General features: G+C 47.9%; 1 protein-coding gene across 1 annotated transcript; it reads right to left on the minus strand.

The window, feature by feature from the left end:
- Positions 1-7,026: 7,026 nt before the first annotated feature.
- On the minus strand, positions 7,027-13,255 carry SLC22A17 (solute carrier family 22 member 17). Its single transcript, XM_045841154.1, has 8 exons — positions 13,106-13,255; positions 12,408-12,911; positions 12,208-12,311; positions 9,963-10,117; positions 9,218-9,383; positions 8,876-9,021; positions 7,806-7,917; positions 7,027-7,655 (listed from the first exon to the last, which is right to left on the minus strand). Exons 4-8 carry the CDS (start codon positions 10,024-10,026, stop codon positions 7,367-7,369), a joined length of 777 nt encoding a protein of 258 aa, XP_045697110.1. The 5' UTR covers positions 10,027-10,117; positions 12,208-12,311; positions 12,408-12,911; positions 13,106-13,255; the 3' UTR covers positions 7,027-7,366.
- Positions 13,256-15,801: the final 2,546 nt, after the last annotated feature.

Raw genomic sequence — 15,801 nt, forward strand, 5'->3', positions numbered from 1 at the left:
GTTTGCCATATCTCTGACTTGTGTCTCACCAAAAAGCTTGAGTTTTTTTAAATTAGATATAATTCACATACCATAAAATCTACCTTTTAAGTATACAATTCAGTGATGTGTATGTGTGTGTGTGTATAAATTTTTCCCTCCCTCCAGCTCTTAGCAACCACTAATTTACTTTTTTCTCTATGGATTTCCTTATTCTGAATATTTTATATAAATGGAATCATGTGGCTTTTTTGTCTGGCTTTCACTTAGCATAATGTTTTCAAGATCCATCCGTATGCCCTGGCTGGTGTAGCTCAGTGGATTGAGTGCTGGCCTGTAAACCAAAGGGTCACTGGTTCAATTCCCAGTCAGGGCACATGCCTGGGTTGTGGGGCCAATTGATGCATCTCTCACACATTGATGTTTCTCTCTCTTTCTCCCTCCTTTCCCCTCTCTAAATAAATAAATCTTTAAAAAAAGATGCATCCATGTGGTAGCATACATCAGTACTTCACTTCTTTCTACGGCTGAATAATATTTCATTATGTAGATATACTACATACCACATTTTGTTTATCCATTCATCAGTTGATGGCCTCTGGGTTTCCATTTTTTGACTAAGGAATGAATAGTGTTGCTACAAACATCTATTTTTTTTGTGTACAAGTTTTTGTGTGAATGTACTTTTTCATTTCTCTTGGGTATATATTTAGGAGTGGAGTTGTTAGGTCATAGGTAACTATGTTTAGCCTTTTGAATAACTGCCAGACTGTTTTTCTAAAGCTGCTGCATCATTTTATATTTCAACCAGCAGTGTATGAAGGTTCCAATTTTTCCACATCCTCACAAAACTTGTCCATTTTTTAAAATAGAGTTCATATTTTTTAAAGATTTTTACTTATTTACTTTTATTAAAGAGAGGAAAAAGGAGAAAAAGAAACATCGATCAGTTACCTCTCAGAGGCCCCCAACAGGCTAGGTATGTGCTCTGATCAGGATTCAACCCAGTGATGTTTCAGTTTGCAAGATGGCACTCAATCCACTGAGCCATACCATACCAGTCAGGGCTATCTTTCCTAATGGTGTGAAGTAGTATCTCAGGTTCTTGATTTGCATTTCCCTAACGACTTATGATATTCAGCATTTTAGAGAGAAGGGAAGGGAGAAAGAAGGAGAGAAACATCAATGTGTGAGAGATACATTGATCAGTTGCCTGGCACACCCCCAAGTAGGGGCCTGGCCTGCAGCACAGGCATGGGCACTGACTGGAAATTGAACCAGCAGCCTTTGGGTTCACAGGCTAGCACTCAATCCACTGAGCCACACTAGCTGGGGCTGTACATCTTCTTTGAAGACATGTCTATTCAGATCCTTGCCCATTAAAATGGAGTTATTTATCTTTTTATTGTTGAGTTGTAAGAGTTCTTTGTATACTAGATCCTTATCAGTTATATACAATTTACAAATATTTTCTCCCATTTTGTGGAGTTTTTTTCACTTTCTTGATAGTGTCCTTTGGAGCATAAAAATTACAAAGATTAACACCTATTTTCTCTTAAGAGTTTTATAGTTTCAACTCTCATATTTAGATCTTTGATCCATTTTAAGTTGTTTTTTGTGTAAGGTGGAGGTTCACCTTTACTCTTCTGCATGCAGATATGTGTTTGTTTGTACCAGCACCATTTCTTAAAAAGGCTGTTCTTTCTTTCCCCACCCAATGGTTTTGGCACCTTTGTTGAAAATCAACTGACCGTAAATGTAGGGGTTTATTTCTGGAGTCTCAGTTTTATTCCATTGATCTGTATGTCTGTCCTTATGCCAGTACCACACTGTCTTCACTGCTGCAAGCTTTTACTAAGTTTTGAAAATGAGCAGTGTGAGTTTTCTAATTTTCCTCCTTTTCAAGATTGTTCAGCTATTCTAAGACTTTTCACATGGAATTTTAGAATTATCTTGTCAATTTTTGCAAAAAAAGAAAAAGATAGGTGAGATTTTAATAGGGATTACATGGAATCTGTAGATCAATTTGGGGAGGAATGTCATCTTAACAATATTGTCTTCCAATCCATGAACATAGTATGTCTTCACATTAATTTCTTTTAATATGTGTGTGGTGTGTGTGTGTGTGTGTGTGTGTGTGTGTGTGTGTGTGTGTATATATATATATATATATATATATGTATAGATTTGAGAGAGAGACAGAAACATCAATTTGTTGTTCCACTTATTTATGCAGTCATTGGTTCATTCTTGTATGCGCCCAACTGGGGAGTGAACCCACAACCTTGGCTTATCAGAAGGATACTCTAACCAACTGAGCTACATGACCAGGTTCCCATTGGTTTCTTTCAACAATGTTTTTTGTAGCTTCCAGTGTATGAGTCTTATGTGTCTTTCATGAAATTTATTCCTAAGTATTTTGTTTTTTGCTATTTTATTTTATTTTACCACTTTTGATTACTGAAGGAATTCTTTATTTTACTGACAAAAAACTAGGTTGCAATTGTCTTTTCATACACAAGTCTTTTTTGATTTTCTCTCATATAAAGGTACACTACAAGGAAAAAAACCTAAATTTGTTTTTTTGAGGTATTATAATGTTGAAAATGTTGATGTAAGAACTTTCAAACTTGTGGAAAATTTTTATAAGCATTGACTTGAGTCTATCTGAGCCAAACAGACATGCCTGAAAGCAAGATCTCAGATGCTCCTGGTTTTTGCTATTTTAAATGAAATTATTTTCTTCATTTTGTTTTCAGATTATTCATTGCTATTGAATAGAAATAGAATTTATTTTTGTATGTTAATCTTGTATCCTGTAAGTTTAAGTTTAGTAACCTTGCTGAACTTAATTTAGTTCTTTTTTTAAACTTTTATTATTTTTAGAGATAGGAGAAAAGAGGGAGAGAAACATCAATTGGTTGCCTCTCATCCAAGCCCTGACCTGGGACCAAACCCGCAATGCAGGCGTGTGCACTGACCAGGAATAGAACCTGCAACCTTTTGCTTTGTGGGAGGATGCCCATGACCACCTGAGCCACACCAGTCAGGGCAAACTTTAGTTCTAATAGTTTTATGTGTGTGTGTGTGATTCTTTAGGATTTTCTGTTTACAAGGTCATATCATCGGCAAATATAGAGGTTTATATTGTCCTTTCCAGTCTAGGTACATTTTATTTCATTTTCTTGCCTCATTTCCTGGCTAGAACCTCCAGTACAAGGTTGAATAGAAATGGTGATGGCAGACATGCTTACCTTGTTCCTGATGTTAGGGGGAAGGCTTTAAGCCTTCCACTGATAAAGATGAGGTTAGCTGTGGGTGTTTCATAGATGTCCTTTATTCCATGGACGTTAAAAATAAACACTTGTTGTTTTCCATGCACACCATGTTCTGTTATGCCTCTAGGCTTTGCACTATTTCTTCCTTCCTTGGCTTCTATCTCTGGCAAAGTCAAGGTTCAACCCAAATATCTGAGACACTTTCCTTGACTGTATCCAATAGAGTATATCCTTCTATTCTCAGAGATGCTACAGCACTTTTTACATTTCCCCTTGTTTTTTATATAGGACTGTAATGATTTGACTCAGTTTTCTGAGCTCTCACAGGCAAAGACCATAGAAGCCCTCCCTCAAATCTGAGGCAGCATCAGACACTAGTGGATAATCAGAAAGAATTGGTTGTCTGTTGGCCAGGCCAGGTTGACTGAATGAGAGGAATGGGAGTGGCCTTCAATGTCTTCATGTAATCTTCTAAGGTTAGAAATGTATCCTATAGGCCCTGGCCAGGCAGCTCAGTTGGTTAGAGTGTTATCCTGATATGACAAAGTTACAGGTTCAATCCCTGGTCAGGGCATATATAAGAATCAACAATGAATGCATAAATAAGTGGAACAACAAATTGATGCTACTCTCTCTCCCCCCTCTCTCTTTATAATCAATCAATTAAAAAATAAATGTATCCTATATATCCTTTTAATGTTCCCCTCAATCCATTATGGCTTTTAGTTGTGAATCCAACTAAAAACATTTGTAAAATCTGTTCATGTTTCAATCAGTTCAACCTCTCCAAGGAGAGTAGTCATTCCTTGTTGGCCTGAAAACTCCAAGTTCCTGGGCTACCTTCTAAACTTAATATTACAGGGTAAGTAATACATTCTTTCACAGTATTTAGACATAGTTTCTGTCTGGTGTGCAGTAAGAAGATTGCACGCTCTCAGTTCTCGAGATTTGGGTACTCTAATTGCTTACTAGTCATGTAAACTTGAATAAGTTACTTCTCCAAACCTCAGTAAAAGTCCCCAACATAATAATTGTTTTTTTTCTTCGGGTTAATGATGAAGATCCAAAGAGATTGTGTAGTTGGTGAATTTTAGAGCAACTGACAAGATCTTAGTTGTATAAGTTATACACATCTTACCCTTTCCACCTAGACTGTGAATTGCCTGGGGACAAGGGTCTGTGTCCTTCTTGTTCTTCATTAATTCTCCACAAATGTTCCCATTTTCTTTGCCTTCACCTCTTCTGTCAACGCAAGAATCTTGTTCTCTTCTGCCTACCCTCCTACAGGAGCTCCTCTAGTATTCTGAGTGTTATTTTCCTTCCCTGTTCTTCTTCCCAGATGGTATGGAAAGAGTGGGTTCATTGAAATGCCCCTTTGATACCATTACTCACAGTGTATATTGGACAGTATCATTAGCATATAACTCCTTGGCCTTAAATGGGCTCTTCCAAAAAGTACAAGTGTTTTCTTATGTCCCATCCCGTTGGTTCTCACAGAACACTGGAGACAGCGGAGAGTACGATCTCCTGTTTTATCATCAGCCACCCAAAGTTAAAAAGTCAATATTGGAATCAGTTAAAACCCCACAGACATTGTTCTACAGAACGTGTTGTGCATAGTTCATAACAGCAAAGGAGCTGCAGCATTGAAAGAGCATCCAAAAGGGGTTTGAGTCCTGGCTCTGCCACTGAATTTCACTCATTTCCATTTTCTCCGTAGTTAAACAAAGGACTGGAGACTAAATAAGAAAGAGTATTAGAGTTCTCCGGTAACATGATTATTACTGAGCCCAGTAGCAAGGGCTCAGACATGGGTCAGCAGAAGTGGAAGGAGACAGGAACACTGGTGCTCTAGGAATCTGGGGGTAACGGTCCTCCCCTTCTCTGGGAGAGGCTGGCCTCAAATTTTTGACTTTTCTAAGAATCCCTCTCTCCAGGGATCACCCTATGCTCTCTCTTTATCCTTTTTTATTTACTTAGGGGGAGGGAAAGAGAAAGAAAGGGAGACATTGATGTGTGAGAGAAACATCAGTTAGTTGCCTCTTGCATACCTGCAACCAGGGACCTGGCCAACAACCCAGCCATGTGCCCTGACAGGGAGTTGAACCGGCAACCCTTGGGATCACAGGCCAGCGCTCAATCCACTGAGCCACATCAGGCAGAAATCCCTTCATCCTTTGAGCTGAGAGTCCTGTACCCATCTCCTTGGCTCTTGCTTGAAGGCTTACTGTGTCTAAGTGAAGTCTCACCTCCTTTGGGATGTAGCCTCTTGGTGCTCCAAACCACTGGCCTCTTTCCCCTCTTTAATATTCTTAGTACTAGATGGACTTGAGGCTCTTTGGAGGATGGCGTATGCCCTAAATACCCGGAATGGTACTGATCTATAAAACAGGCACTGTTTGCTAAAAGAATGAACAAATATTAACTTTTTGAACATCTATCCTGAGTCAGACTTTGGAGTTTCAAAGCTGAGTAAGACAGCCCTGGCCAGTGTGGCTCAGTTGGTTGGGCATCGTCTCACAAACCTAAAAGCTGTTGGTTTGATTCCTGGCCAGAGCACATGGCTGAGTTGCAGGTTCGGTCCCCCAGTTGGGGGGCACATATGGAAAGCAGCCAATGGATGTTTCTCTTGCACATGGATATTTCTCTCCCTCTCCTCCCTCCTTTCCCATCTCTCTCTTAAAAAAAAAAATGTTGAGTAAGACAAAGTTCCTGCCCTCAAGGAGGTTGCCATCTAGTGGAGTAGCCTCCACTAGAGGCACTTGAATTGTCTCGTTTAATCCTCATAGCAACCCTTGAAGGAAGCTGGAGGTTAAGAGATTTTTGCCCAAAGTGGTAAAGCCAGGCCAGGACTGGTCTGACCTAGAGGCAGAAATCCTAGTCTTCTACTTCCACCACCGAGTGCCTAGAGACTCACCCCTCACTTCCAAGGGTAATGCCCAAAGCTGGGAAGGAGCTGGAAAGGTGGCCACAGGGTGCATCAGTGAAGAGCTCCAGTCCTAGATCTAATCGTATCCCAGCTGGTTAGCTTTGTGGCCTTGGGCAAGTTACTGAGTCTCTCAGAGCATCGGTTTTCTCATCTGTGAAGGAAGAATACTGCAGTGGGCATCCATTGTTTTTACCCGTACAACATCCAGTCCTATTTCTGCTCATAGCACTCAGGTGTTGCTTTCCCACTCCCCAGCTGTCAGTAATATGGCAGAGGGGTGTGGTGTGTTACTCAAGCTAGCTAGTCACTTGCTCTCTGGAAATGAATCTTCAATGGGGTGACCCCAGAACTGAATCTCACGGGGTTCATTCACCAAGTGAAGCCCTAAAAAATATTACTGGTTCCTATTCCCTCTGGCTTGTGAACTTTTTTTGACTAGTTCTGCTTCTCCTAACCTCCTCTCAGCTCCCTACCACATCCCTGTTTTCCTTTTTGTTTAAGTTTATTAGAGTCAGTCAGTTTTTACTGCTTGCAACAACAATAGAAAAAAACTTTAATTGATCCAAACACTTACCTTGCAGTGTTGTAAGGATTAAGTGATTAAGTGAAGTTTGTAAAATGCTTAGCCCAGTCCTAGAAGCAGAGCAAGCAATCAGTGAGGTGGGTAGTCATCTGGAAGTTAATTCGGGGTGGGGGGGGTGAGGGGTGGGGCAAGGGGCCGGGGCTCAGGGAGGGGAGGGAGATCCTTTATTAGTTTCAGTTCCACTGAGAAATCTTCCCCTCAAGAGGTAGTTAGAAGGACAACAGAAGGGAGGGAAGTCCAGGCTAAGGTATGCTCATTTATTCAAAATGTCTTTATTGAAACAGAATGGTAGAGCAAGAAAGAATGAGGTCTGGGAGGATGTCTTTGAGCACAGGATGAAGCCCTGACCTAGTGCTTACAGCGTGGAGGTCTCTCCCTGTCCCCTGACTCTTGCTAACGAAGTGAACACAAAGCAGCAGGGGAAGAGACAGACAGGGTAAGGACAGCCCTCTGGGCTCTCCTTGTTGGCTGGTGTGAGGCGCCTCTGAGCCTTCTGGGCAGCCTGCCTTCCTCACTCAGTCCTCCCAGTCTCCTTGCCAGGGCCTTATGTCACCTTTCTGTATGGGCCAGCCTCCTGCCAGGGTGCTCAGAGGCCACTCAGAGGGCAGGGTTGGGGGTGGCAAGCAGCGGGACATGGTCACAGCGGTTAGGGGGTGGCTGCCTCAGCAGAGAAGGTCGGCGGCACAGCTCCCCATCCCGGAGAACCTCAGGCAGGAGCTTGCGCTTGGTTTCTGGCAGAAGCATGATACTGAGGATGCAGAGGAGAGCACAGGCCGCCAGCACTACATGCTGCAGGAAGGCTCCATGGCCCATGTGGAGGCGCTGGGCTGGGCCACTCAGCCCTCCAAGTGCCCCCAGTGCCATGATCAGGCCCAGTCCTCGGCCCCTGGGAGAGATGGAGTTGGCACTCAGCCTCCAGCTGTGGGCCTCACCCCAACCCTTCTCCAGCAGCATTCCCACCTTCACCCCTCAGGCCCTGTCCTTGGTGGGAGACTGGGAGGCCTGGCCCTGCCCCTGGCAACACCCCTGCTCTCACCGGACAGTGGTAGGGATGACTTCAGCAGCAAGGAGGGTACTGAGGAGGCCAGCAGCTTGGGAAGAGAAGAGACCAAGGACAGAGAAGGTGGTGATGGCAGCCTCATTCAGATCTGGAGGACCAAGAGGGAGGTGTGAATGGAGGCTGGAGATCGTGTTTGGCTTAGCCCCTGGCTTCAGAGCCCCCTTGCTCTCTGATCCTATGGCTCTAGCTAGGTGGGCTCTGGGCATTCACTAGTTGATTGGTAGAACAGGCAGGGTGTGTGGCCAGGGGAAGGACTGTGGAGATCCGGGCAGGGTTTGGTCTTGTCTTAGATGGCTTGTGCCAGAAGCAGTGCCTGAACCTGTCTGAGGCACCTCTGCCAGGGTTCCTTTGCTGAGCCCGCACTGTGGGGAAGGGAGGATGCTCACAATCCCACAGGCCCAGCAGGACCAGGGACGCGATGCCAGTGAGGGTCATCGAGAGAAGCAGGATGCCCCGGCGGCCAAACCGGTCCACGGTGACCCCCAGGAAGACACAGGCCAGGGCCGCTGTGCCGCTGGCCAGCAGGGAACACAGGTAGAATTCCGATGGGCTCCCTCCTCCTCCCACAGGCTGGTAACAGTGGCGAATGGCGTGGGCAATAAAGCTGTGAGAAGGGGTGGAAAAGCAAAGAAGGGTGCCTGCATCCTCACCCGCAGCCTTCCACAGCTTTAGCCGCCCTCTGTGTGGGTCCTCAGGCCTTCCCCACCCAGCCAGTCCCCATCCCAGCTACTGGCCTGGCCATGGGCTCAGACACCCAGGCTCACTTGGTGAAGCCCAAGATAAGCAGATTTTTCCAGATGTTGCGGTAGTTGAGGAGGGATGTGAGGGAAAAGGAGGATGTTGCAGGGAGAGGGCAGGTGTTCTCCAGGTCTTTGGGAGAAAGAGAGAGAGGGAGGAACTATCCGTTAGAAGGAACAGCAGAGAACCCAGGGTCCTCCCACAGGAGTGGTGGGGACCCTGGGAGAAGGTGGCTCAGCTACAGCCATGAAGAGGGCACCATTACATGTGCACGTGAGAGATCATCTGTAAAGACCCCTATCTCTTACCCTGCAGGGCCTCCTGGGCCTCCTCTCCCAGCATCTGCCCATGGGGACGGTTCCTCTCAGCCAGGATTCTCAGCACTGACTGGGCCTCCTCAATCTGTCGCTTCACTATCAGCCACCGTGCAGACTCCAGAAACAGACCAGGACAGCTGGGGGCAGGGTTGCAGGGTACATGGTGAAGCCTCCCCTCTCCTGACACAGGGATGGGAAACTGCCCCCTCTGAGTGGCTAGGGCTGGGGCAGGACTGGGCGAGGGGCAGTGGAAGAGGGAGCTCTCTGGGCTAGAGCTAAGGACTAGAGGGAGAGATGAGTACGGCCAGATAACAGGTGAAGGGTGATACTGACCCATAAAACAGGAAGAGGATGCAGGGAGCGGTAATCATTCGCTGCAGAAATCGCCAGTCTTTGGAGACAAGGGCCAGGCCCAGGAACAGGAAGTGCCCCCCTACCCCCACCAACTCCCCTGCCAGGGCCACCCGAAGCCTCTGGGTTGGGTCGCACAGCTCCAGGCCTAGAGATGCAGCAGGAATGGGGAGGAGAGGTCAGGGAAGAAGGAGGTATGGGAGAGAAGAGGAGAGAGGGAGGGAGGAGGAGAGAGAGCGAGGTCAGACCCTGAGTGGAGACTGCAGCTGTCACCTCCCACAGACTAACCTCTGAATGGCAAAGAGTGGAGAGATTGTTCAGTCCTCTCTCCTCTCCTGCTCAAACCTGGGAGGAGGGCTCAAGGGTCAGAGTCCCTGGTGGGTGTTCAACATTTCCACTTACAGTCCCTTTCACATGAGACCTTATTTGACCTTTATATCAACCCTTGTTCAAGGTCACACAACTAGTCAGTTTTCATTTTTTAAATAAGACTCCATTCCTTGACAGCAGTAAGTCTAGGGCAAGGAAGTCCTTAGAGATAGTGGAGGGAGGGACTGTGGAAAGAAGCAAGGCCCCTGAATCCTTCAAAGGCCTGGGCAGAAAGACAGCCGAAATTTGGAGCTGAAGAAGAGACTGAGAGGACCCTAGGGGACAATGGGAATGGCCTAGGGTGCAGACAGACAGGGGTGAGCCCCAAGGGAAGGATTTCTTGGAGAGTGCCACTTACGCATCAGGTAGACACCAAGGTCGACACCAGCAAGCAGAAAGCCCAGGAGGAATCGAAGAGCCATGACACCTGTGGAGGAGCCTGCAGCAGCCCCTCCCACTCCACAGGGGCCCACCAGCCCCAAGGTCAGCAACACAATCCCACGACGGCCAAACCTGGAAAGTGTGGAGGGCCTCTGGTCACCCAGACTCTCTGGGAGAGGCATTGCTGGGTAGGGCCTAGCTCCCCAATTCACAGTGGGGAGGTATGAGGATGAGGCCTTGGGGACAAGAGTTGGTCTGAGGCTAGAGAAGATGGAAGAGATTGGGACTGTGGGTTAAGTGATGTCTGGCAACTAGGCATTTAGGGTATGGCTATGGTTCTTTGAGGATGGGACCAGACTCTTGTGGATGGGGTTATTGGACAGCACTGATGGCATTTCCCCATGGAAATGAGGCCAACTATCAGAGGGGATGGGATATTGCTTAGGGGACTTGGAACCATTGATCCTTGGTGACACAGGTCAGTTGGGATGGAGCTTATCTCACTCAGACTGGTCAGAGAAGATGGGGTCATTGATATATGGGGTTGTAGCGACTGATTATTGGCCACTTGTGCACAGAAATAGTATTGGTCATTGGAGATGGAGCTCTTGGTCTTATGGGACTGAGTAATTGATTTGGGGGATGAGGCCATTGTCCCATGGGGTTGGGGCATGGGTCTACTAGTCCACAAGGATGGTCAGTGGGGATGGGGCCACTGGCTAGAAGATGGAGCCATGATCCATGGGAATTAATCCATGGGGTAGGACTATGGATCAGTGAGGATAATCCCTAATCTTGAAGATTGGACATTTTATCTTCAGGGATAGAGCCATTGACTCATAGGGTGAGGATCTTAGTTCATGTGGGTGGGCCAATTGGTCAGTAGGGATGAATCTATTAATCCATGGGGATAATAAGTAAGTGGGGGGTGGTCACAGGCCAGGGGAAATTAGAGTATTGGTCAGTGATGATGAACAGGGCTCCTGATCCTTGGCTGCCAGACTGTGATCTTTGGGGATGAAGCTTGGGATCACTGTCATTAGGAAAGGGGCCTGATCCCTGAGAGAAAAGCTACTGACACAGTAGATTGGAGTCTTATTTCCATGGGGATAAGCTTATTGGTTAATGGAGCTAAGGCTACTGAATTTAGGAGACTGAATTATTGGTCTTAGGGGATGAGGCTATGGTTCCATGGAATGATGCTACTGGTCTATGAGAATGAGACCACTAATGCATGAGGATGGGCTATTGACCTATGGGTTTAGGATAATTTGCCTACAAGGATGTGTGACTACTGGGCAGTGAGATTAGGTACTTCTTTTAAGGAACCAGACTATTGAGCGTTGGGTTGCCTTTGATCCATGGGAGTTGGGCTATTACTCCATTTGAATAGGGCTGTAGATCAGTGAGATGAGTCTAAGAATCCATAGGGATGGTCAATGGAGGTGGAGCACCTGGTCAGTGGTGATGTGTCCAGAATCAGAGGAGGTGGAAGTTTTGATCCTTGGGGAGGGCTATTTATTGGTTGGTGGGGATGAGCTGATCTTGAGATGAGGCCACTGATTCCTGGAAATGAGGCTTTTAGTCTGACAGGATCTGAGAACACTGAAGACTCATGAGGATGGGACCTTCAATTTCTGGGGCAGTAGTGCTATTGTGGTCATTGATCCATGGGGGTTGGACTATTGGCCCATGAGGGTGGAATCATTTGTAGAGATGAACTATTGGTTAATGGGAATAGGGCTGTTGATAGTTAGGAACTAACATAATGATCTCTAGAAGGGAGGCCATTGAGATGGAGCTGACAGTCCACATGGAGGGGGCTGTTAATGGGGATGAGCCTATTAATCTGCGAAGATAGGGAGGGAGGTGGTTAGTGGTGGTAGGAGTAACAAAGGAGGAACTAGGACTTCTGATGTGTAGAGATAGGGTTTTTGGTCATTGGGGATGGGGCTATTGTCTTTGGAGATGACATGGTTGATCAGGGGATATGGGGGGTGGGGGTAAAGCATTCCCTTGTGCCACAGAGGTGTGGAAGGAGTATTTCTTGATGGGAGTGCAGTTGAGACAGGGGTGGGGCTGCATATCATTGAACACAAGAAATCCAGAGAAGGCTGCTGAGTCCAATGCCTCCTCTCCAGCCTCTTGCCAACACCAGCTGCCTGGCCTAGCCTCCCTAGCACCCCCTTATCTCTGCTTGCCCTGTCCCTGTTAGCCCTCACCTGTCCGCAGGGTAGCCCAGGAACAAGTAGCCAGAGGCAAAGCCCAAGATGAAGAGGATCTGCTCCAGGATCACCTGCCAGCCCAGGTCACACACCAGATCCCACTGGGAATGTGAGAGGGATGGAGCGGGTGTGAGGCTCTGCACTGGTGGCCCTCAGCCCACCTGCCCCCAGACCCATGGCCTATCGAGGCGTCTCACCTGGCCAATGGCGTTGGTGGTGAGCACCGGCAGACCGGTATAGTCCCATTCCTTGAGACAGTGGTTGAAGTCCGGAGGGGCAAAGCCGCTGCACAAGGGGTCAGTACTGGTGGCGACGCGGCTGGCGGCGCTGGCGGCAAGCGCTGCACCGGCGACGCCAACACCACTGGCGTTGGGGGGCTGCTCCCAGCCAGAGGTGTTGGGGGCAAAGTCTCCGTAGTGGCAATGCAGTGGGGGCGCCAGTGTGAAGATGGGGTCCGAGGCCAGGCCCAGAGCCACGAAGAGCACGGGCAGGCAGCAGAGGCCGAGCTGTAGCTGCTGCCCCCCGCCCAGCGCCCCTACCTGGGCAAGCAGCGCCTCGAAGCTGAGAGGGCCCGGGGGCACGGCCAGCGACAGGCTGCTGCCCAGCCTGTCGCCGCCCGCGTCGCCCTCCCCATCTCGCTCGCGCTCCCGCTCACCCTGCAGCTGCTCTGTGGGCACCACATCTCCGAGGGTCCCGACCTGCTGGTGGGGGAGGGGCGGGGAGAGGCAGAGGAAGAATGAATCGTAGAAAAGCGCAAAGCATAGGAGGAAGGTGGGCAAGCGCGCGAGAGCGCGAGCAAGGCAGTTAGGGGTTGGGGATGAGCGGAGGAAAACGCCAGGCGCTCGTCGCGGGTGCAGGGAGGTGATGGCGTAGTCCTCAGGGCGCGGACACTTACTCCGTTGGGGCTGGGGGTGATCTCCACAGTGCTGTCGATTTTGCTGCCGCCCCCGCCATTGGGCTCGGGTGTCCCGGTGGCCACCCGGGGAGCCAGCTTGCCGACCGTAGGGGCCCTGCCGGGCCTCACGGAAAGGATGCGCTGTCTTCCTCTGGCCTAGTGGTGCACTGGATGCCTGGACACAGGCGCGGGAGAGACCCCGTTCTGCAGCTCTGGAGCGCGGACGCCTCCTTCGCCTCTGCGATCTTGCGCCGATTTCCCCTCCCCTTCCTCCAGACTCTCCTCCCCTTCTCACGTCAGCAGAACCATGGGTCCAGACTCTTCATCAGAGAGAGGAAGAGGGGGACCAGGGCTCAGAAGAGGGAGGGGATGGGGCTCTGTCTCTGTTGTTCCCTGGGTCTGCGGGCCATTGCGGTACAAAGGAAAAAAAGCTGAAGGATAGTAGCTAAGCCAGGCAGATGCCAGAGATTCCTTCTTTGCTTCCAATTCTTCCTCATCATCCACCCGCCCGTCCATCCATCCACTCATTCTTTCATCGGTAAAATTTATGAAGCTTCTACTCTGTGGTTGGCCTTGTGCTAGGCTTGGGGGATAACAATGGACAAGACAACTTGGAGTAGCTTAGTAGCTTACTGGGGGACAGATGCATGTACTGGCAGTGACAGTACATGGAGCACGGGGATGGGCACGCTACTCAGCCCTGGCTGCACTCCTGTACAAGAACACTTCTCCGGGTTTCACTCTGCTCGAGTCACCATTTCTCAACAGTATTTGGCACTGTTGACCACCCCTCCCTCTAAATACTTTCTTCTTTGGCTGCTGTCTCATACCCCCCTGTTTTGTTTCTTTTTTCTCTTGCTGCTTTTGTCTCCACTGCAGGCTTACCCTCCTCTTCCTCATCATGACCCAGTGTCTGATCCTCAGAGGCTTAGTCCTAAGGCTTCCTCTTCTCTTATCTCACACTGCTCTCTGGGCCTGGGGATCTCACCCATGCCCCAGGGCTTCACCTTCAATATAAACGATATAAACCAACACAAACCTGGTCCCCAGATTTGCATTTCCAGCTCCTGTTACTGAACCATCTCCCAAAAGTCAAGTGTGTGTGCCTAATGCGCTAGGAAGCCAAACACTGAGACCTGGGTGCTTGGGGACAGAGGTTTATTTGATTTGGCCAAGTCAAGAGAATAGGAGAGCAAGATCCTTCAAATTCATCTTCCTCAAAAAACAAAAGTAGGGAGTTTCTATGTAGCTAAAGAGTAGAGGATGGTGCGTTTCAGGGATCTGAGGGAGAGATCTGTTTATTCAGTCACTGTTGAGTGTTAGTTTAACTTCCACCTATTTTCTGAGCCCCAGAGCTTTGAAGCTACTTATTCGACCTCTTACCTTGGATGACTCGTACGGTCCTCAAACTCAGCATGCCCAAGACCAAACTCATGCTCTTCCCCCAGTAACCTGGTTGTCTTCAAGTGCATCCTCAGTATGTGGCACCCTCAACATCCAATCGTGGCCAGTTATTTAGGTGATAGCCGTTACGGTGCCCTCTTCCTTACCCCCACATCAAGTCCTTTACAATGCTCTATCCATTTTACTTCCTATATAATTCTCTGGTATTCTCCTTCTCCCCATCTCTTACAACCATTAATTAAGCCTGTCACACAGACTGCGTTAGCCTCCTAATTCCTAGCTGCTGCTCTGTGTCCACTTGTTTCAATCTACTTTCCCCACCTGCTATATATAGTGCAGATGGAGTGATCTTCAAAATACAGATCTGTTCATGTCCCTTTCCTGCTTCACAGCCTTCAGTGGCTTCTCCTCAGCATTGAGACAGATAATATTTTAGACAGCTCATGCATGGCCCTGCATGCTTGGCCCCATGCTCTCTGCAGCTCCATCTCGCTTCTCAAACATTTATTGCAGTCACACTGGACTTCTTTTGTTTTTTATCAATGTCACAGGGCCCTTGCACAAGCGTCTTTATGCTAGAAGGCTTCTCCTTCCCGAGTCAAGTTCTCACCCTTCAGCTGTCCACTCAAGCATATTTGCCTCAGAGAAGCCTTCCCTAATTCCTAGAATTCCTTCTCAGTGTGCTTTACAGGCCACCAGCACCCACATCACCTGGGAGCTCATTAGAAATACAGAATCACAGCCTTTTAGCCAGATCCCCATTAGAGATGCACTTGCCTAGATTTGATACCTAATAGGTACTTTATTCTCTAACCTCAGGCAAGGGTTGCAAAGGTGTGTCCTGTTAGTCTGTTGGGAAATCCATTCCCTCTTCTTTCCACTGAACCGCACTTCCAATTCATCTCCTCTGTTCACAGATTTTCCATGTATGGGAAACTTTTAGTGCACTTAGCCACCTCCCGCCATTTTCCCTCCCCCAACTCATATCAGTACCTTTTCAGGGTTTGTTTTGGTGCTGTCACCACCAACATTCCTTGAGGATTTGTCTGTGTTTTTGTATCTGCCCTAGAATTACCCCTTATGTGGTGTTGGGCTGTTCATACGTGTTATCTTCTTAGGGCCCCACAAAAACCCCATGAGACCATTATCATAAACATCCTATCAAAGCTGAAACCGAGACTCAGATGGACTGACAGGATTTACCGCAGACACATAGGTACCTGGTGTTTCTGGGACTTGCACCAAAACTTCTCGTTCTAGGCTGATCTCCTAAAATTCTGTCTGCATGATGG

The sequence above is a fragment of the Phyllostomus hastatus genome, unplaced genomic scaffold (assembly GCF_019186645.2).
Source record: "Phyllostomus hastatus isolate PE091 unplaced genomic scaffold, TTU_PhHast_1.1 phas_contig_348, whole genome shotgun sequence".
Lineage (NCBI taxonomy): Eukaryota > Metazoa > Chordata > Mammalia > Chiroptera > Phyllostomidae > Phyllostomus > Phyllostomus hastatus.

Coding starts and splice junctions, on each gene's coding strand:
- SLC22A17 (XM_045841154.1), bottom strand. CDS start 10,026: ATGGCTCTTCGATTCCTCCTGGGCTTTCTGCTTGCTGGTGTCGACCTT. Junction 9,384..9,962: donor CCTTGGTGTCTACCTGATGC/GTAAGTGGCACT, acceptor CTGCATCTCTAG/GCCTGGAGCTGTGCGACCCA. Junction 7,918..8,875: donor GGCCCAGGAGGCCCTGCAGG/GTAAGAGATAGG, acceptor TTGGTCCTCCAG/ATCTGAATGAGGCTGCCATC.